This window comes from Oncorhynchus clarkii, chromosome 28 (assembly GCF_045791955.1).
Source record: "Oncorhynchus clarkii lewisi isolate Uvic-CL-2024 chromosome 28, UVic_Ocla_1.0, whole genome shotgun sequence".
Taxonomy (NCBI): Eukaryota; Metazoa; Chordata; class Actinopteri; order Salmoniformes; family Salmonidae; genus Oncorhynchus; species Oncorhynchus clarkii.
Genome location: NC_092174.1, coordinates 21,389,869 through 21,412,259, shown reverse-complemented (window position 1 = coordinate 21,412,259; position 22,391 = coordinate 21,389,869). Strand labels below are relative to the sequence as shown.

The 22,391-nt window shown below is 41.8% G+C and overlaps 1 protein-coding gene across 1 annotated transcript in view; it reads right to left on the bottom strand.

Moving 5' to 3' along the window:
- Positions 1–22,391, bottom strand: part of LOC139386878 (beta-1,4-galactosyltransferase 2-like) — a 150,010-nt gene that overhangs the window by 114,962 nt on the left and 12,657 nt on the right. The window contains exon 2 of the mRNA XM_071132740.1: positions 8,077–8,500. Within this exon, the coding sequence (XP_070988841.1) occupies positions 8,077–8,404 (328 nt within the window). The 5' untranslated portion in view covers positions 8,405–8,500. The remainder of the gene's footprint in view (positions 1–8,076; positions 8,501–22,391) is intronic.

The following is a 22,391-nucleotide window of genomic DNA, read 5'->3' as shown; positions in this document are numbered from 1 at the left end:
GAAAGGAGAGGTAGGGGGTAACGATTTTTTGACAGTGATATCGTTACGTCCCCGGTAGTCAATGCACGGGTGCAGGGTCTTGTCCTTCTTCTCCACATAGAAAAACCCTGTGCCGGCAGGAGATGCAGACGGACGGCCCCAGTGTCCAGAGACTTCTATGTATTCCTCCATAGCAATGGTCTCTGGACCGGACAGAGAGTACAACTGACCCTGAGGTGGTGTAGTGCCTGGGAGAAGATCAATGGCACAATCATAAGGACGGTGCGGGGGAAGGGAAGTAGCATGTGCCTTGCTAAACACTTCCAGGAGGTCATGGTATTCCGTGGGGATAATAGAGACATCCACAGTCTTGCTAACCTCCTGAGGAAGACGACTAGTGGAAGGCTGTGCTGCTTGAAGGCAGTGAGAATGGCAAAATTAGTTTGGGAAAAACACGCTGGTTGACTTGACTAACATACAAGTCGAACTGGCACAGAGAGACAGGAAACACAGGGATAAATACACCGGGGAAAATAAGCGATACCTGGAGGGGGTGGAGACAATCACAGGAATTTTATAAACAATTTATAGAGAAATCCATGTAATTACAAAGGGCTCACGTACTCTTTCTTGCCACTGTATGCTGAACACTTGTTGGCTGCTTTTCCTTCACTCTGCGGTCCAACTTAACCCAAACCATCTTATTTGGGTTGAGGTCGGGTGATTGTGGAGGCCAGGTCATCTAATGCAGCACTCCATCAAAATCAAATCAAATGTATTTATAAAGCTGATATCTCAAAGTGCTGTACAGAAACCCAGCCTAAAGCCCCAAACAGCAAGCATTGCAGGTGTAGAAGCATCACTCTCCTTCTTGGTCAAATAGCCCTTACACAGCCTGGAGGTGTGCTGGGTCATTGTCCTGTTGAAAAACAAATGATAGTCCCACTAAGAAATCACAGACAGTGTCACCAGCAAAGCACCCCCACACCACCTCCTCCATGCTTCATGATGGGAACTACATATGCAGAGATAATCCGTTCACTTACTCTTCGTCTCACAAAGACACGGCGGTTGGAACCAGAAATCTCAAATTTGGACTCATCAGACCAAAGGACAAATTTCCACCGGTCTAATGTCCATTGCTTGTGTTTCTTAGCCCAACCAAACCTCTTCTTATTATTCGTGTCCTTTAGTAGTGGTTTCTATGCAGCAATTTGACAATGAAGACCTGATTCACGCAGTCTTCACACAGTTGATGTTGAGATGTGTCTGTTACTTGAACTCTGTGAAGCATTTATTTGGGCTGCAATTTGAGGTGCAGTTAATTGCCGATTTCTGAGGCTGGTAACTCTAATGAACTTATCCTTTCTAGCAGAGGTAACTCTGGGTCTTCCTCTCCAGTGGCGGTCCTCATGAGAGCCAGTTTCATCATAGCAATTGATGGTTTTTGTGACTGCACTTGAAGAAGCTTTCAAAGTTCTTGAAATGTTGACATTTTCTGGATTGTCTGACCTTCATGTCTTAAAGTAATGATGGACTGTCATCTCTCTTTGCTTATTTGAGCTGTTATTGCCATAATATGGGCTTGGTCTTTTACCAAATAGGGCTATCTTCTGTATACCAACCCTACCTTGTCACAACACAACTGATTGGCTGAAACACATTAAGAAGTTAAGAAGTCACACCTGTTCATTGAAATGCATTCCAGGTGCATTCCCTCTTGAGAGAGTGTGCCAAGAGTGTGCAAAGCTGTCATCAAGGCAAAGGTTGGTTACTTGGAAGAATCTCAAATATAAAATATATTTGGATTTGTTTAACCCTTTTTTGGTTACTACATGATGCCATATGTGTTATTTCATAGTTTTGATGTCTTCACTATAATTGTACAATGTAGAAAATAGTCCAAATAAAGAAAAACCCTGGAATGAGTAGGTGTGTCCAAACTTTTGACTGGTCCTGTATATCTAAAAATATGTTTTCTTGAAATAAGAGTTGTACAATTAAAGGTTAAATACACTGCATTTCTGGCTTTCAAGTCAGTCTACAAATTGAACTAGAACCATGCATAATGCACATTCACAAAACTTCTTGTGTCAGGCTTTCGGCTATAGAAATTGAACACAGGTCTCATCAAAAATCTCTCAAGCCCATGTGCTAGTGATTAGCCAGCTAATCTTTATATTTCAAGTTTAACCAACTTGGATCTATTTGCTCTTGTAGTAGTGTCTGCTCTCAATCTGAGGAGTTGAGACATAAAAAGGGTATATTTAGAACTTCAACTCTTTTACAGTAAAATCATCTCAATGTCCCTATGACCGATTCTGTTGAAACCACTCGTAAGAGAAGAAGATGTGATCTCTCAACTTTGTTGGCGTGAGAGGCAGGTGGAGGGGCTTGGTATGTGTAAACCATAGAGGAAGAGGCAAAGCCTAAAATCTGTCCAGAATAAGCCCAATGCATTTATATGGGCTTATTTTGGATATAAACTGGTCACCTGCCTTCCCGCGTTTGGGACAACGACTCCCATTGTTAGGGCTGAGATGTGAAACTCTTCATTATATATGGATCTCTGGTGTAAATGGGGAGGTGCACACAGCACAGAAGGAACGAAAGAGACGAGACCAAAAATACAACATGAAAACAAGTGGACAAAAACGGTCATAAAAACAAAAAATAGGCCTCCCGGGTGGCGCAGTGGTTAAGGGCGCTGTACTGCAGCGTCAGCTGTGCCATCAGAGTCACTGGGTTCGCGCCCAGGCTCTGTCGTAACCGGCCGTGACCGGGAGGTCCGTGGGGCGACGCACAATTGGCCTAGCGTCGTCCGGGTTAGGGAGGGCTTGGTCGGTAGGGATGTCCTTTTCTCATTGCGCACCAGCGACTCCTGTGGCGGGCCGGGCGCAGTGCTAACCAAGGTTGCCAGGTGCACGGTGTATCCTCCGACACATTGGTGCGGCTGGCTTCCGGGTTGGATGCGCGCTGTGTTAAGAAGCAGTGCGGCTGGTTGGGTTGTGTATCGGAGGACGCATGACTTTCAACCTTCGTCTCTCCCGAGCCCGTACGGGAGTTGTAGCGATGAGACAAGATAGTAGCTACTACAACAATTGGATACCACGAAAAAGGGGTACAATTAAATTAAATAAAATAACATTTAAAAAATAACACAACCTTGATTCTTGCGATACAGGCATTTGGAATATCGCGCAAAAACATACATATGAATTAATATTGCCCAGCCCTAGGTCACTACAACCTATACTGAGCTTTAGTGGTGGATCTACTGTATTGGTGGCTATGCTTGACATACAGTTGAAGTCAGAAGTTTACATACACTTAGGTTGGAGTCATTAAAACTAATTTTTCAACCATTCCACAAATTTCTTGTTAACAAACTATAGTTTTGGCAAATCGGTTAGGACATCTACTTTGTGCATGAAACAAGTAATTTTTCCAACAATTGTTTACAGACAGATTATTTCACTTATAATTCACTGTATCACAATTCCAGTGGGTCAGAAGTTTACATACACTAAGTTGACTGTGCCTTTAAACAGCTTGGAAAATTCCAGAAAATTATGTCATGGCTTTAGAAGCTTCTGATAGGCTAATTTAAATCATTTGAGTCAATCGGAGGTGTACCTGTGGATGTATTTCAAGGCCTACCTTCAATCTCAGTGCCTCTTTGCTTGACATCATGGGAAAATCAAAAGAAATCAGCCAAGACCTCAGAAAAAAAATTGTAGACCTCCACAAGTCTGGTTCATCCTTGGGAGCAATTTCCAAATGCCTGAAGGTACCACGTTCATCTGTACAACCAATAGTATGAAAGTACAAACACCATGGGACCACGCAGCCGCCATAGCGCTCAGTAAGGAGACTCGTTCTGTCTGCTAGAGATGAACGTACTTTGGTGCGAAAAGTGCAAATCAATCCCAGAACAACAGCAAATGACCTTGTGAAAATGCTGGAGGAAACAGGTACAAAAGTATCTATATCCACAGTAAAACAAGTCCTGTATTGACATAACCTGAAAGGCCGCTCAGCAAGGAAGAAGTCACTGCTCCAAAACCGCCATAAAAAAGCCAGACTATGGTTTGCAACTGCACATGGGGACAAAGATTGTACTTTTTGGAGAAATATCCTCTGGTCTGATGAAACAAAAATAGAACTGTTTGGCCATAAAGACCATCGTTATTTTTGGAGGAAAAAGGGGCAGGCTTGCAAGCCGAAGAACACCATCCCAACCATTATACACAGGGGTAGCAGCATCATGTTGTGGGGATGCTTTGCTATAGGAGCCACTGATGCACTTCACAAAATAGATGGTATCATGAGGAAAGAAAATTATGTGTATATATTGAAGCAACATCTCAAGACATCAGTCAGGAAGTTAAAGCTTGGTCGCAAATGGGTCTTCCAAATGGACAATGACCCCAAGCATACTTCCAAAGTTGTGGCAAAATGGCTTAAGGATAACAAAGTCAAGGTATTGGAGTGGCCATCACAAAGTCCTGACCTCAATCCCATAGAAAAAATGTGGGCAGAACTGAAAAAGCCTATGTGAGCAAGGAGCCCTACAAACCTGACTCAATTCAGGAGCTCTGTCGGGAGTAATGGGCCAAAATTCACCCAATTTATTGTGGGAAGCTTGTGGAAGGCTAACCAAAACATTTGACCCAAGTTAAACAATTTAAAGACAATGCTACCAAATACTAATTGAGTATATGTAAACTTCTGACCCACTGGGAATGTGATGAAGGAAATAAAAGCTGAAATAAATCATTCTCTGGATTAAATGTCAGGAATTATGAAAAACTGAGTTTAAATGTATTTGGCTAAGTTGTATTTCAACTTCAACTGTACATGCACTGGACCCCAAACTACTGCACTTTGACACATTTTGGCCTGGAAGATAAATTCAGATGTAGAGGCCTTCAGGATCTGAAACATTACTGTGTAAGTACAGAAAAGGTCAAGATTTGTATTTTGATTTGATGGAGCCAGGTAGACATTCCGAACAGTGTCATTTCTCAAAGCAGTGTAATGGCTTTGTTCAGCTGACCTACAGTAGTAGATGTATAACCCCAGACCTGGTAATTACGTGCTGAGCAAACAGCCATCCATCAACTTTTCACTCTCTCTGAGCGATGCTCCTGCTTCAGAAAGCAACACTACCACAGCAGTGATTGGTGTAATCCCACGGGGAGAAATACCAATGACAAGCCAGGGAGAAAGACTGGAGCTGTCTCCTCTGATGGAGACAGTCACCTCAGACTGAACTGAAAACCCAGCAGAATTCGGCATTAGGGTTGGTTCAGTGCCCGGCACCCAACGGCATAGGATTGGCTTTAGTATTAGTGCAGCAGGGAAGTTAAAAAGACTGAAATCAATAAACCTATGGACACCAACTCCAATATAGGCAACAACAAAAGATGTGTGTGCCTAAAGAGTTCTAAATGACATTATTTGTTGGAAGTGATAACACCAGCACTGCACCAGCACAGTCCTCCTGTCTGGCTCAGTTGGTAGAGCACAGCTGGAAATACAGTATTTTAGGTTACTGAACATATATTTCACACCAGTTTAGATGGTACAATGATTCTCTACACGATACATTGCTTGTTTTGTCATATAAACTGTTATTAGGCAAACTATTCAAATTTTAACAGACAGAAAATGGTCAAGCGATTTCTGCATATTTCACCTTTAAGGAAGGGAGGGAGAGGGGGGGGAGGGAGAGAGCGAGAGAAGAGTGTGAGAGAAAGGGAGATGGAGAGAGAGAAAGCTGCAATGGAATGGAAGCCCACCGCAAGTCCAAACACAAGCAGCACCTGTCAGCTGGGTTGGGAGTCTCCCACGTCTCCCCCTGGCCAAGGCCTCCTCTCCCTGGGGCCTCCCTCCTTCTCCCTTCCACCATCATCTATCTATCTGCACCTGGCTGTGACTAACACAGAGGCATTCTCAGTCTCTGACTCTGTCTGCAATTCATTACCACCCCAGGCACCTCCTCCATCATTGAGAGAAGAGGCAAGGAGGGAGGAAGGCTAGGCAGCTAGCTACCTGGGCTGGCCATGATGCACCAGACCATGCAGCCTCCTCTCCCTCCATGCTAGGGAAAGAGAAGGCAGTGGCAGTCACAGAGTCATACCAAATCTAATTCAATTGAAATAGCTTAATTACAGAAATCAAATCAATTTTTATTTGTCACATACACATGGTTAGCAGATGTTAATGCGAGTGTAGCGAAATGCTTGTGCTTCTAGTTCCGTACAGTATCATGTACTCGATACCATCTACTGCATCTTGCCTATGCCGTTCTGTACCATCACTCATTCATATATTTTTATGCACATATTCTTCATCCCTTTACACTTGTGTGTATCAGGTAGTTGTTGTGGAATTGTTAGGTTAGATTACTCGTTGGTTATTACTGCATTGTCAGAACTAAAAGCACAAGCATTTCGCTACACTCGCATTAACATCCGCAAACCATGTGTATGTGACAAATAAAATAAAATTTGATATGATTTGATAACATTCATTATGTACTCTATGAAAAGTGGATTCACATTAATCTGGATAATGAATCGTTATTCTGATTTGGGATTTTGACATTGTAGATAATTGGTCGACAACAGCAACAAAAATGTATCAAATGGACTAATTTACTGATATGGAATGGTTCAACTACCATAATGTGCCTAACAACACTAATTCATACACACACTTCAGATCTATCTACATGGTCAAGAGAAGTGGCAGGTTCAAAGTGTTCATTTCTTCCACTTTGAACCTGTCATAGTGGGGTCATTAAAACAGCTCCATCAAGCCACCCAGACAACAGCAGATAAGCTACTTAAGCCTTCCTACAGCAGTTTCCACAGGCAGACATCTCTGTAGGAAAGACAGTGATTATCTGAGAATACCCTACACACAGAGAGACGCTGAGATAAACAGAATTACACAACGCACCTCGCTGCCTGCATCTATTCTAGCTAGATAAAATACGAGGTCATGAATGAAAGTTAAAGCTGGAGCTCTGTTCTTTGCAATCACACAAGGCACTTACGGATCCTGGTAAAGCCCATGCTTTGTAACAAGCTTTAGAGCCAGTGCATCAACCACTCATTGAGGGCAGGAGGGAGGGATGGTGTGTTTGTGTGTGTGTGTGTGTGTGCCAAGTGTGTGGGGGGGGTCTAACAGTAAACAACCACTCAGTGCTGATGTGTCTCCTAAAGACATGCAGTCAACAACTGTAAAGTCAGTGGAAACCTCAATCAAGAGAAATAAAGAGGGGAACAGATGCATAGGAGTGGAGGGTCATGAGACAAAGAGTTGGTTCCCCCACAACTCCCTCAAGACCTCTACTTAAAACTCATTAGCAGGAGCTGAGTGGCAAAGGCCTTGTGCTCGCAGGCATATCTAATGGCATAATGAGCAAGAAAAGCCTCGCAATGACAAGGAAGTTAATGAGGTTTTCTGCTGATGAAGGGAATTCTTACAAAGGTAACTGGGATTTCCCTATCGCAGCAGCTTTAAATTGAGTTAGCTGAAAGCCTCAAATGCCACACAGCTACATATCTTAGTTGACTGTATTTTCCAGTATTTGAAAGAATACTGTTGTGTTAGTCTTTCCAACGCCGCATTGGACTAGTGGTGTTTCTTTGGATGAAATATATATTACAGCCCAGAGTGCTGACATTAAATCCATTTTATGTTTCACCTGGGCAGCCCAGAAAACACACAGAAACACTAGCTTTTACAGTAATTGGAGTAAACATTCCATCCACTACATTTTAGAATAGAAAGTGGTTGCCAGAGAGCCTGCTGCTCGAACACATGCAGGCCTCTATCTCGCTGACATCTATTTTCAAATTACAACACACTATACTAATTAGAGTAATGAACTATTACCAAATCCCCTTGTTCAGATTTCCTAATGATGATAGTATCTGAGCTGTGCTATAATAACTGCTCTGGTTTGGTTACGCATCAACCACAGTAGTATCTGAGCCAGCACAGTATAGTTCGGGTCGGCATGGTAATATAAACAGGGTACTATTTCATTAGTCATTAGTGTAAAAGGAGGTCCTCAACTACCTAGACCAGGGGGTATCTCCGGGCAAGGTGGTATGGGCTTGGTAGTGGGCGGCGTGTGGTTTCCCTCGGGTCGTACGGTGGGCAGCAGCTGGTCTGCGGTGGCCAGGTAGCTGGCGTAGGTGGCGTTGGGCCGGCTGAGGTTGTAGTAGTAGTGGTGTCCGTTGCGGCTGGCGTTGCGGCCGTTGTTGAAGCGGCTGAAGATCTGGTCGAAGCGCTGGCTGTAGACGTCGAAGTAGAGGATCATCATGATGACGAAGTGCACCAGGCAGAGCAGCAGGACAGCCTTGCAGATGCGCTCCAGTGTTCGGCCAAGCATCAGCCGAGTCATGGTCGAGACTGTCGCCCCTGCCGCACAGCCTGGGGCATCCACTCGGTCGATCCCTCCCCTGGGCCTGGACTGCTGCACACTGGCTCCCACTATCACCTATGGAAGGACCAGGGAAAAACATGATGTTCAAATTAAATATATATTTTGTTGCCATTCAAGTGAATTAGGCCTAACACAGGAAAAGAGCAGTAGCCTTATCGAATTGTGTCTGTCCATCCTTTCTACAGTATATGTACAGTATATTATATGTCATTTACATGTTGAAAAGAAAAAACAAATCAAGGAATAAACCAAGAGCACCCAATTTGGTAGTAAAATCCAATGTAGCCAATAGTCCATTCCAGCCAACAATGTGATTTGAAAAACACATAAATATATCTGCCAGTAGCAATGAACATGGTTCACAGGATGACAGAAAGGAGATCAGTTGGATAACAAAGCAAGCACCATCATGTAGGAGCTATCTTCTCTATGTATAATCAGTGAAAACATGACCATGTTTATTAAAGACTGATGTAATGAGTCTCAAAACAACATCTGTGGTGAATCTGATGTGTGGTTCATGAGGAGAAGATGATCGCAGATGATTTTGAGCATTAGTGTTACATATGCAAAGAATGAGTTCAGTGTTGTCCATCTTAAGGACGTCTATTACATTTTAATCATTTAGCAGATGCTCTTATCGAGACATACAGGAGCAATTAGGGTTAAGTACCTTGCTCTAGGGCACGTGAACAGATTTCTCACCAAGTGCATGATAGTGATGACAAGTTTCAAGTTGATAGACCACTGTGAAGTGGATTTGCAGTGGTTTAAATGGACAAATAAAATCAAATCCAAACATGGTGTCATTTGGTCCTATAGTTTATGAGAATGTGTTTTGCATATGCTAATATAAATCTACTGGTTTAGTGTGGCAAACTTTGAATGCATCATCGTTATTTTCTCAAACTCTTTAATGACTATTACGATGAGTCCAAAGACCAAATTTGGAGTGAATCTGACTTTTAGTCCAAAAAGGCAGATAGTTCTTATTATTTAGTTATTTTTATTTTAAGCATGAGCTTTACATAGTCAAAAAAGTTCACTGTTAACATTTTTAAGATGTCAAGGCCAAACTTGACACGGTTCTTCATGGGAATGTCTTTGATGACCATAAGTTTCAAGTTGATAGGCCATAGTGGAGCAGTGGTGGGGAAAGTACCCAACTGTCATACTTGAGTAAAAGTAAAGATACCTTAACAGAAAATAACTCAAGTAAAAGTGAAAGAACACCCAGTAAAAAACTACCAAGTAAAAGTTTTAATGTATTTGGTTTTAAATACGTAAGTATCAAAAGTTGGCACGCCCTGACCAGAGAGCCCTTGGGGTTCTCTGTGGTGCAATAGGTCAGCGCGTGACTAGGGGGTGTTCTAGTCTAGAATTTCTATGTTGGTGCGAGTATGGTTCCCAATTGGAGGCAGCTGATGATCGTTGCCTCTAATTTGTGGGATATTGTTTGTTTTGGTTTAGTGCTACGTGCGCGATGAACTTCACGTTAGTTTATTCTTTGTTGTTTTTTGAAGGTTCACTTTAATAAATATGTGGAACTCTACTCATGCTGCGCCTTGGTCCGCTCATTATGTATACGACGAACGTAATAAAAGTAAATGTACAAGTATAAATCGTTTCAAATTCCTTATATTAGGCAAAGCAGACGGCCACATTTACTAGGTTTTATTTATTTACGGATAGCCAGGGGCACGCTCCAACTCTCAGACATAATTTACAAATGAAGCATGTATTTAGTGAGTCCGCCAGTTTAGAGGCAGTAGGGATGACCAGGGATGTTCTCTTGATGAGTGTGAATTAGACCATTTTCTCTCCTGTTAAACACTCAAAACGTAACGGGAACTTTTGGGTGTCAGGGAAAATGTATAGATTAAAAAGTACATAATTTTCTTTAGGAATGTAGTGAAGTAAAAGTTAAGTATAATCTGATTTCCTGATTTATCAAAAAGCCTTATCTTAACCAATCCCTTAGCTTTTTTCAATCTATGTGAAGAGAAGTACCATGGGCCTGCCTACACACTTGAATTTGGAGTTATTTTCCAAAATGTCCAAGACGGAGGAAAATATATCCTGGTGGACCTTATGGGTTTGATCAGCATGAGGAAAGACATCTACATACAAAGTTTCAACTCTCTGGGTCAACAAGGTGGTGGATATGAGGATTTAAGTGAGACTACGTGTAACAGAGCCACCTATAGGTCAATCGGTGCCAGTCCTTTTGACCAAATTATTCACGGCTTCTAGTTTCTGTGTGCCAAATTACCAATCTATTCTTGAGTTATTTGACCATGTCAAGAAGATAAAAAAGATATAATATAAGAATAACAATAGATTTCACAGCTTCGCTGTCAATTTGTTTTTTCTATCAAGCAGAGAGAGAATTGTGTGAGCCAAGCAGAGAGGTGGGTGGTTTGTATGTAAACAGACTGAGCCTTTAGCCTGAGGGCTAACACCCTATGCACTGCTCGATCCCCTGGCGGGATCACAGGTGGAAACATTAAGGGGAAAGCACCTGATATCACAGATTACTGCTTGGCTCAAGCGTGGCAGATAAATAGATGTCCAAGCTGCAATGTAAAATCAAATCGAATTTGATTAGTCACATGTGCCGAATACAACAGTGAAATGCTTACTTATGAGCCCCTATCCAACAATGCAGTTTAAAAAAATATGGATAAGAATAATAAATAAAAGTAACAAGTAATTCAAAAGCAGCAGTAAAATAACAATAGCGAGACTATCTATATACAGGGGGGTACCGGTACAGAGTCAATGTGCAGGGGCACCGGTTAGTTGAGGTAATATGCACACATAGGTAGAGTTATTAAAATTACTATGCATAGATGATAACAACAGAGAGTAGCAGCGGTGTAAAAGAGGGGGGCAATGCAACTAGTCTGGGTAGCCATTTGATTAGATGTTCAGGAGTCGATATTAATAACAATAACGAGGCTATATACAGGGGGTACCGATACCGAGTCAATATACAGGTACAGGTTGTTCGGGTTAATTTGTACATATTAGGTAGGGTTAAATGGACTATGCATATATAATAAACAGCGAATAGCAACATTTTAAAAACAAAGGGGGGAGGGGGGAGGTGTGAATGTAAATAGTCGAGGTGGCAATTTGATTAATTGTTCAGCAGTCTTATGGCTTGGGAGTAGAAGCTATTAAGGAGCCTTTTGGACCTAGACTTGGTGCTCCGGTACCGCTTGCCGTGCGGTAGCAGAGAGAACAGTCTATGACTTGAGTGACTGGAGTCTTTGACAATTTTTTGGGCCTTCCTCTGACACCGCCTATTATTTAGGTCTTGGATGGCAGGAAGCTTGGCCGCAGTGATGTACTGGGCCGTACACACTACCCTCTGTAGCACCTTACGGTCGGATGCCGAGCAGTTGCCATACCAGGTGGTGATGCAACCGGTAAAGATGCTCTTGATGGTGCAGCTGTAGAACTTTTTGAGGAACTGGGGAACCATACCAAATATTTTCATTCTCCTGAGGGAGAAAAGGCGTTGTCATGCCCTGTTCACGACTGTCTTGGTGTGTTTGGACACCAAGGAACTTGAAACTCTCAACCCGCTCCACTACAGCCCTATCGATGTGAATGGGGGCGTGTTCGGCCCTCCTTTTTCTGTAGTCCACGATCAGCTCATTTGTCTTGCCTACGTTGAGGGAGAGGTTGTTGTCCTGGCACCACACTGCCAGGTCTCTGACCTCTTCCCTATTGGCTGTCTCATCATTATCAGTGATCAGGCCTACCACTATTGTGTCGTCAGCAAACTTAATGATGGTGTTGGAGTCGTGCTTGGCCATGCGGTCGTGGGTGAACAGGGAGTACAGGAAGGGACTAAGCACGCACCCCTGAGGGGCCCCAGTGTTGAGGATCAGCTTGGCAGATGTGTTGTTGCCTATCCTTACCACCTGGGTGTGGCCCGTCAAAGTGTAGGATCCAGTTGCAGAGGGGGGTGTTTAGTCCCAGGGTCCTTAGCTTAGTGATTAACTTTGTGGGCACTATGGTGTTGAACACTGAGCTGTAGTCAATGAACAGCATTCTCACATAGGTGTTCCTTTTGTCCAGGTGGGAAAGGGCAGCGTGGAGTGCGAGTGAGATTTCGTCATCTGTCGATCTGTAGGAGCAGTATGTGAATTGGAGTGGATCTAGGGTTTCCGGGATGATTGTGTTGATGTGAGCCAAGACCAGCCTTTCAAAGCACTTCATGGCTACCGATGTATGTGCTATGGGGTGGTTTATGCAGGTTACCTTTGGTTTCTTGGGCACACGTCTGCTTGTAGGTATTACAGACTCGGTCAGGGAGAGGTTGAAAATGTCAGCGAAGACGCTTGCCATTTGATCCGCGCATGCTCTGAGTACAAATCCTGGTAATCTGTCTGGCCCCGCGGCCTTGTGAATGTTGACCTGTTTAAAGGTCTTGCTCACATCGGCTCTGGAGAGCGTGATTACACTGTCGTCCAGAACAGCTGGTGCTCTCATGCATGCTTCAGTGTTGCTTGCCTCGAAGCGAGCATAAAAGGCATTTAGCCCATCTGGTAGGCTCACGTCACTGGGCAGTCTATATATTTTTTTTACTCTGGTTGTTTCTCTGCATTAAAGTTCCAGGCCACTAGGAGCGGAGCTTCTGGAATAGCATTTTCATGTTTGCTTATGGACTTATACAGGTCGTGCGGTCTTAGTGCCAGGAGGGCAGTGGAAGGAGTGTAGTGGGATGGAACACCACTATCAACGTCAGAACCAACTCTCTCTCACCCAGTCTGGACTCACTCATTGGTTGTCTCGCAGACTTGCACACAAAAACAATACAGTGATGCTGTCTATTTGATGAGGAAGCTATAAATGATGTACCAAACATTCTGCTATTGCTGTAACTCCCTAGTAGTTTACAGCCAATATGACAGACTTCTAAGGCAAACTTCAAATATTGTAACATATTGACTGACCTGTAGTTGTAAGTTCAGTAATAAATTGACTTGGCGAAGATCCTCTGTATTTCAATCGGAATGCCAAATGCTGTCTCAAAGAACAATTTTGTACATCCAACAGTACAGTTGTAATTCTTGTCAAATATTCACCAGAGCAAGACTGACCTCATGGAGGAGTAGGCTAGTTGGTGAAAGCTTTAGAAGTCTTATCATCTCTACATTAAGAATAAGCCACTCTAGACGGCTGCAACACCACACTGTTAACCAGCATGAGGTCAAACAAAGACAGATTAACCTTTAGAAAGCCCACACAAGTTTAGCACTTCTCTCACTAACATTAAAGGCAAGGCAACATCATTTGGAATAAAAAATAATGCAGGCTTTTTTTTACAATAACATGTCTAAGCTAAAAAGAACACAGTAGCCTATATGTGAAGTCGAACCAGGCTTTAGCACTAGAGAACGTCAACACGGGATCAAGATAATGGTTTAGAAGCCAGTGTCTAATGAATAGTTAATTCCATACCCTTGGACACTAAATGGATGCTGATAACTCTTTTAGGCTTTCAGATTTAACCAACACACCAGTAAAGTCCTACAAATGTGCTGGCAACAAATGTCTACATCATGTGTATGTTCAAATTTGAATAGCGTGTTGGCTCTTGATGTGGCTCCTAGTTAATCTTTCAGTGAATAATTCATGATAAAATAGCTAGTTAGTCTCTCTACCAAAACCATATATTAAGACTAAATGTCGTAAACAACAATGATACTGGCCAGTACAAGTTATTTACCACCTTATTGGCATCGGCCGGCTATTGCTGCAGCGATGATGAGTAATATGTTCAATCCCTGTTATTTTGTTTGTGGTGTCACCTCCGCTCTGCACAGATTACTGTTATCACTCAAAGCTGTCAATTAGGAGTCTTACACTTACGCAGTAATGTTACAATGGATGTGTTTAAACTCCAAACAACCCTAATAACAGTGAGAGCGAACAGTACCCCCAAAATCAATGGCAGTTCATGTGCCTTATTGGGTGAGTCATCATCTGTAGAGTTTGAGATTTGACATAAACCAAGGATTTGTGGCTGACCTACTATTAAAGTGCCTTCAGAAATTATTCATACCCCTTGACTTATTCCACATTTTGTTGTGTTAAAGTCTAAATTCAATATGCATTTTAAAAAAAAGTAAAAATCTCTCACCCATCCATACACACAATAGCCCATAATGACAGTGAAAATGTGTTTTTTATATTTTGGCAAATGTATTGAAAATTAAATATCCAATTTACATAAGTATATACACCCCTGAGTCAATTCTTTGTATAAACACCTTTGGCGGCAATTACAGCTGAGTCTTTTGGGGTAAGTCTCTAATAGTTTTGCACACCTGGATTGTACAATATTTGCCCATTATCTTCAAAATATTCTTCAAGCTCTGTCAATTTGATTGTTGATCATTGCTAGACAGCCATTTTCATGTCTTGCCATAGATTTCCAAGACGATTTAAGTCAAAACCGTAACTAGGCCACTCAGGAACATTCAATGTCGTCTTGGTAAGCAACTCCAATGTAGATTTGGCCTTGTGTTTTAGATTACTGTCCTGTTGAAAGGTGAATGTCTCCCAGTGTGTCACGCTCTGACCATAGAGAGCCCTTGTTTCTCTATGGTGTAGTAGGTCAGGGTGTGACTAGGGGGTATTCTAGTTTATAATTTCTATGTTGTGTTCTAGTTTATATTTTCTATGTTGGTGTTTTGTATGATTCCCAATTAGAGGCAGCTGGTAATCGTTGTCTCTAATTGGGGATCATATTTAAGTAGCTATTGTCACGATGTTCGTAATAATGATGGTCGGACCAAGGCGCAGCGTACTTCGAGTTCCACATATTTTAATGAAAGTGAAACTTAAGCTAAATACAAAACAAAATAAAGAATAAACGAACCGTGATGACAATGCAGTGCGAGCAGGCAACTAAACATAAACAATATCCCATAACCCACAGGTGGAAAAAATTCAACTTAAGTATGATCCCCAATTAGAAACAACGATTACCAGCTGCCTCTAATTGGAATCATACACAAACACCAACATAGAAAAATAAACCTAGAACCCCACATAGAAATAATAAACTAGACTAAACACCCCTAGTCATGCCCTGACCTACTCTACCATAGAAAATACAGGCTTTCTATGGTCAGGAGGCGACAGCTATTTTTCCCACCTGTGTTTGTGGGATATTGTTTTGTGTTTGTGCATGTGCACCACGTAGTCACGTTTAGTTGTTAGTTTATTGATATATTTAGTTTTGTTTAAGTTTCTCTTTGTATTAAATATGTGGAACTCAACATCCGCTGCGCCTTGGTCCCATTCTTACGACAGCTGTGACAGTGTCTGTTGGAAAACAGACTGAACCAGGTTTTCCTCTAGGATTTTTGCTGTGCTATATTTTGTATCTTTTTATCCTAAAAAACTCCCTAGTCTTTGACAGTGACAAGCATACCCATAACATGATGCATCCACCACCATGCTTCAAAATATGAAGAGTGGTACTCAGTGATGTGTTGAGTTGGATTTGCCCCAAACATAAAGCTTTGTATTCAGGACTAGAAGTACCTTTTTTAGCTAATCTTCTTTGCAGTATTACTTAAGTGCATTGTTCCAAACAGGATGGATGTTTTGGACTACTTTTATTTTGTACAGGCTTCATTCTTTGTCATTTAAGTTAGTATTGTGGCGTAACTACAATGATCCATCCCCAGTTTTCTCATACACAACCATTAAACTCACCATTGGCCTCTTGGTAAAATCCCTGAGCAGTTTCCTTCCTCTCCGGCAACTGAGTTAGGAAGGACGCTTTTATCTTTGTATTGACTGGGTGCATTGATACACCATCCAAAACCTAATTAACAACTTCACCATCAAGGGATATTCAGCATTTTTGTATATATACATATATGTTTATATACTGTAGCTACCAATTGGCCCTTCTTTGCAAGGCATTGAAAATCCTTCCCGTTCTTTGTGCTTGAATCTCTTGTTTGAAATTCACTACTCCATTGAGGGACCTTACTGATAATTGTATCATGTTAATCACTATTACTGAACACGGAATCAGTCCATGCAACTTATTATGTGATTTGTTAAGCACATTTTTACTCCTGAACTTATTCAGGCTTGCTATAACAAAGGGATTGAATATTTATCGACTCAAGACATTTCAGCTTGACATTTTTTATACATTTCTAAAATGTTCTACAAACAAAATTCCAATTTGACATTATGGGGTATAGATATAGTAGAGGTCAATGGAACTTGACCAAAACAATGGAAATGCCATGGAAACTCGTGAGGGAAAGATGCCATGGGGGAAAGATCCCAAATCTCCAAATTGCCCCCAGCAAAATACCCTACATTTAGGCTATTGTTTATGTGTGTATTTCACACTATGCTGAGGTGAAAATTGGAGTATAATGCTTGTATAGATGTCAACCCCAATACATGTTCATATCATCGTCACCAATCAACTCCACTACAGTTAAAAACAACTTTGACTACCACCACTGATTTCTTTATGCTAATATAGCTATGCTACCAGCTTACACGGACTGGAGTTAGAATTTAGAAGTAATTTCTTCTAAACCTGAAAAGGGACTACTTCTAAATCAAAAACAGCCAAATACATGTATATCCAAATCAGACTTTAGTAACAACATTGTGGGCCTCTTATAATACATAAATCATGACGGATTTGACTAATATCCACTTTGTTAGATCAGTTTGTTGAATGTGCGCCAATCCGTCGTCCTTCTTCTAACCCCCACGGTCTGCGTTCCCCGTTGACCTCTTTACCACATCTATTGCATGTAGATCAGTGACAACATTTTAATTTCATCTATTTTAAATTCAGGCTGTAACAACAACATTTGGAAAAAGTAAAGGGGTGTGAATACTTTCTGAAGACACTGTAGATTACAAAGTACTCATTAGTGAATCGTTTACATACTGTTAAAGAGCAAAAGCAAATTCAGAGCAGCAGTGAGAGATGGTTAAGTAGTAGGTTAGATATTTAGAGTATAGCCCTTAAGCAATAGTACTCCACTGTTAAATTGTTTTTGTCAACACAGCTGGGGGAATGCCGATGTGAAATAAAAAAATATAAACTCCAGATGTGAATAACTTTGTTATTTCTGTCTTTATATTATTATTTGTTATGTTACTATTTCATTATTACCCAATAATGAGCAGTTGTCAGACAGAGAAATGTGTTAACAGCCTCCCTGCTGTGATGAAGGAGATGTCCAAAAATGTGGCGTTTTAAAAGGGAAAACGTTGGGTAGGATTCTAGCCTCTCCCTGCTCTGCTCCGCTCCAAGGCCCCGGGCCCTAGTGCATCCCACCACCCAGCCCTCATGGCCTCATCAAATATGCATTAGACATGGTACACTTGATAACATTGGGCAAAAGTGTAGCATTTGAGCATTTCCAGCACTAATGTAGTAAGCATTGGCTTCTCTTTAGTTTGACACCTCAAAAACATACAAACAATGCAGTGCTATATCATTTACATCGTCATGACAAAGTATACTGAACATAAATATCAATCCAACATGTAAAGTGTTGGTCCCATTTTCTATGAACTGAAATAAAATAAGCTGATTAAACAGCATGATCATTACACAGGTGCACCTTGTGCTGGGGACAATCATTTTAGAGAATTTGGCTGTACGTCCAACCGGCCTCATAACCTTAGATCACACGTAGCCCTGGATCTCCACATCCGGCTTCTTCACCTGCGGGATCATCTGAGTTATCACTTTAAAACCACTCTCAGAGGGTATGTCAGTGGGAGTTGAATGGCTCACATACATAATCCATGTCTCAATTGTCTCAAGGATTAAAAATTCTTCTTTAACCTGTCTCCTTCCCTTCATCTACACTGATTGAAGAGGATTTAACAAGTGACATCAATAGCAATCATAGCTTTCACCTGGATTCACCTGGTCAGTTTGTCATGGAAAGAGCAGGTGTTCCTAATGTTGTGTATACTCAGTGTAAGCACCCACCTAATTATTTGACTAGAAAAAAAGAATAACTAACTTGTGCCATATGCCAGTTTCCAACAAACAAGTCCTCATGCATGTACGAGGGGCATTATTCATGGTTAATGTATACTGTGTGCTCAGTGAGGGAGGGACATGTAATGATGGCTGAATTTATGTCCTTCTGGTGCGACCTGTAGGTATGTACTTCACAGAATCTGGTTTTACGTTGATAGGAGTGCTGAGGTCCTTTCTCTCACATGATCTGTGCAATAAAATAGGGAGCATGTAATGTATGTGTCGTGTGACATTGAGGACTGATTATCATGTTCATAGCATAGTGAAGATAATAGCAATTCTGTAATGTATTGTATTAATTAACTTCATAATGCAGTATAATTGAACAAATAAATCACATGTACACCCGCTCAGAAAGGCTAGCTGTACTTACAGCACTTTCCACACAATGATTTTCACAATTCCCTATATCATTCAAAATGTGTTGGCAGGAGTAATGCCTAAACATAGCCCTGGTCATCCTGTAAACATGCTGTGTAGAAAACACACTGATGAGTTGCTCCCTTGATAACACAGCCACTGTTGCCTGTCACCCCTGTATGTACACGCTGTTTTGGTAACACATCAAAACACACTCGCTGCAGAGCAGATCTGGGTCACCCAAAATAGTGTGACAACACAACACTGAGCTTGGTGACATGTCCATTGTCAAAATGAGCAGATGCAATAGAAATGTTCATTGTCCACATGCTTCTGCTTACTTGCATATTCTAAGATACTATGTAGATTTAGGCCTATTTATAGATTTATGTTGAAAATGTATCACACCATTATGCAGATAATTGCCACCTGATAAGGGTGTAAATGGAATAGAATAAATTAGAAGCTGTCGGCCTACAAAATGTACAACATGTTCAAAATGCAAAGGAGGCATGGGGATATTCTAATGCAGCGTTTAACTAGGGGTCGCCTGATTTGAAAATGGGGTCGCGAAAGAACTCAAATAAAATAGATACAATTGCGCTTGGTTCATAGAACCGGGGTTATGTCAGTAACCTCCGGTAACCGCTAGATGCGGTTGTAACAGTTTTCCTACAAATGTGGCTCTATCTTTTGAATCGTTTAAAGTACAAAATAATATGACACCATCACTGAAAGACTCACAGAAACACGCATGTCCCTCTACAATACCCACAAGCCTCATCAGAACAGAGTGGACAAGACCAGGCATTAAATCGGACTGGGGGGAAAAGAACATAACCAATGACAACGTTCTTTTCTACACAGAAGATCATACAAAATTATTTAACTTCCCAATACCTTTCTGATGCATTTTACTCACTTCAAGAGATACTTCCTACAGATTGAAATATTGATTGTAATAGACCGTTGTAATAGACCGTTTTAGGCCCAACTAAAAAAGTAAACATTGCCCGTTGATTACATCACTTTTTTCAAATGGCGGGGTCACAATTTTTTTGTATTGTATCACAGTGGGGTTGTGGGCCAAAAATGTAAGGAAACCCCTGTTGTAATGAATAACACACTGCACCTTGTCTGTTATATCAATGTAATCGCATTCCTCAATTTGAACTGTGATATGCCATCAGCACATTTCTAAAGACCTGTTTTTGCTTGGTCATTATGGAGTATTGTGTGTAGATTGATGAGGAAAAAAATCTATTTAATACATTTTAGAATAAGGCTGCAACTTACATTCCAAATGCAGTGTATATGCATTATACACATACGCACTATACATCAGCATTCAGCATACATACAGGCATACAAAAACAAACATTATTAAAAGCGATGCCTTGCAAGGAGACATCACATTAACAAAACAATTTCAAGGATATATAATAAAACAAATGCTCCAATTAGCATGGGTTTTTGTAAAATGTAACATTACACAGTCGGCTCAAGACGTCTTTCAGTCCCAGGGAGTCCTACAAGGAGTCAAAGGTGTTTCTTGTCAAATGACTACGAGACTAAAGACCAGATAAACAGAGACAGTGCGGGGTGTGAAGGGCAAGCTGTGGGTCACTGCCCTCTTGTCTGGAATCTCATCTTGCTCATGCCAACCACTCTGGGGAGGGAACATCCCTCACCTTCTGACTGGCACAAACACTCCTCTCTGCCGCTCCCCTGGGGGAAAGTTAGGCCTGCTTTATACAGTATAGGAGCTGTAAACAAACAGCTCGCTTATTAGCCAGAATTAGGTGACCGCCTATGGCAACAGATTGACGAAGGGGGCATTTTCTGAGCTAAACTGACCAAGACACACCTCCAACAACAACACATAAAACATCACATAATTCTTCCCAAAAACAATTACAATCTCTCTCAACCAGTGGCATATGGGATGATTTTTAGGTGAGCGCTGATGACGGCCCTTTGATAAGCAGTGGCCACTTTGTCAAAAGCAGGGGCGCAAAATATTCCCAGCGCGCCTCTGTTGGAGAGATGTATCTCTGTAGTGCTCCAACAACGTTTCGTCCCCAAAAAATATCTTACACAAATCATGTAGCAGATATAGGATATAGTAGAAAGCGTATGTGGCCTTTTCTGTAGCCTAAAGGCTAGAGATAAAATGTATGACAATGTAATGAGACAGACACGTTTTACATCATGCAGGTTTCTCCCATCAAATAGCCTAACTTAAATGGCGCTCAATCAAAAAAAATGCGCTGTCATGTTAACAAACAATGCCTTAAAATGGACAATATGGAATGGACAGTCACAACTGCTGTTATAAATGGACAATCACAACTGTCATCTGTAAATTAAGTGAAAAGGAAAATACTTCTACATTTCCTGCTGTGTAAACACATCGCAAATAGGCATGCGATAACTCCTGATGTTGGGTAGCTGATATTCAGAGCTTAAATACCCTAATTGTCACAGGAATCAGGAATAATAAAGACAATGCAATGGCCTGTTTTACAAACGGTGGGCCTACCACATGCCTGGTCAGTCTTTAAAAGTAACTTCCTCACCATCTTAGACAAGCATGCTCCATTCAAAAAATGCAGAACTAAGAACAGATATAGCCCTTGGTTCACTCCAGACCTGACTGCCCTCGGCCAGCACAAAAACATCCTGTGGCGGACTGCAATACCATCGAATAGTCCCCGCGATATGCAACTGTTCAGGAAAGTCAGGAACCAATACACGCAAAAGCAAAGGCCAGCTTTTTCAAGCAGAAATTTGCATCCTGTAGCTCTAACTCCAAAAAGTTCTGGGACACTGTAAAGTCCATGGAGAACAAGAGCACCTCCTCCCAGCTGCCCACTGCACTGAGGCTAGGTAACACGGTCACCACCGATAAATCCGTATTAATCGAAAACTTCAACAAGCATTTCTCAACAGCTGGCCATGCCTTCCTCCTGGCTACTCCAACCTCGGCCAACAGCCCCCCACCCCCCCCGCAGCTACTCGCCCACGTCTCCCCAGCTTCTCCTTTACCCAAATCCAGATAGCAGATGTTCTGAAAGAGCTGCAAAACCTGGACCCATACAAATCAGCTGGGCTTGACAATCTGGACCCTCTATTTCTGAAACTGTCTGTCGCCATTGTCGCAACCCCTATACCAGCCTGTTCAACCTCTCCTTCGTATCATCTGAGATCCCCAAGGATTGGAAAGCTGCCGCGGTCATCCCCCTCTTCAAAGGGGGAGACACCCTGGACCCAAACTGTTACAGACCTATATCCATCCTGCCCTGCCTATCTAAGGTCCTCGAAAGCCAAGTCAATAAACAGATCACTGACCATCTCGAATCCCACCATACCTTCTCCGCTGTGCAATCTGGTTTCCGAGCCGGTCACAACTCAGCCACGCTCAAGGTATTAAACAATATCATAACCGCCATCGATAACAGACAGTACTGTGCAGCCGTCTTCATCGACCTGGCCAAGGCTCTCGACTCT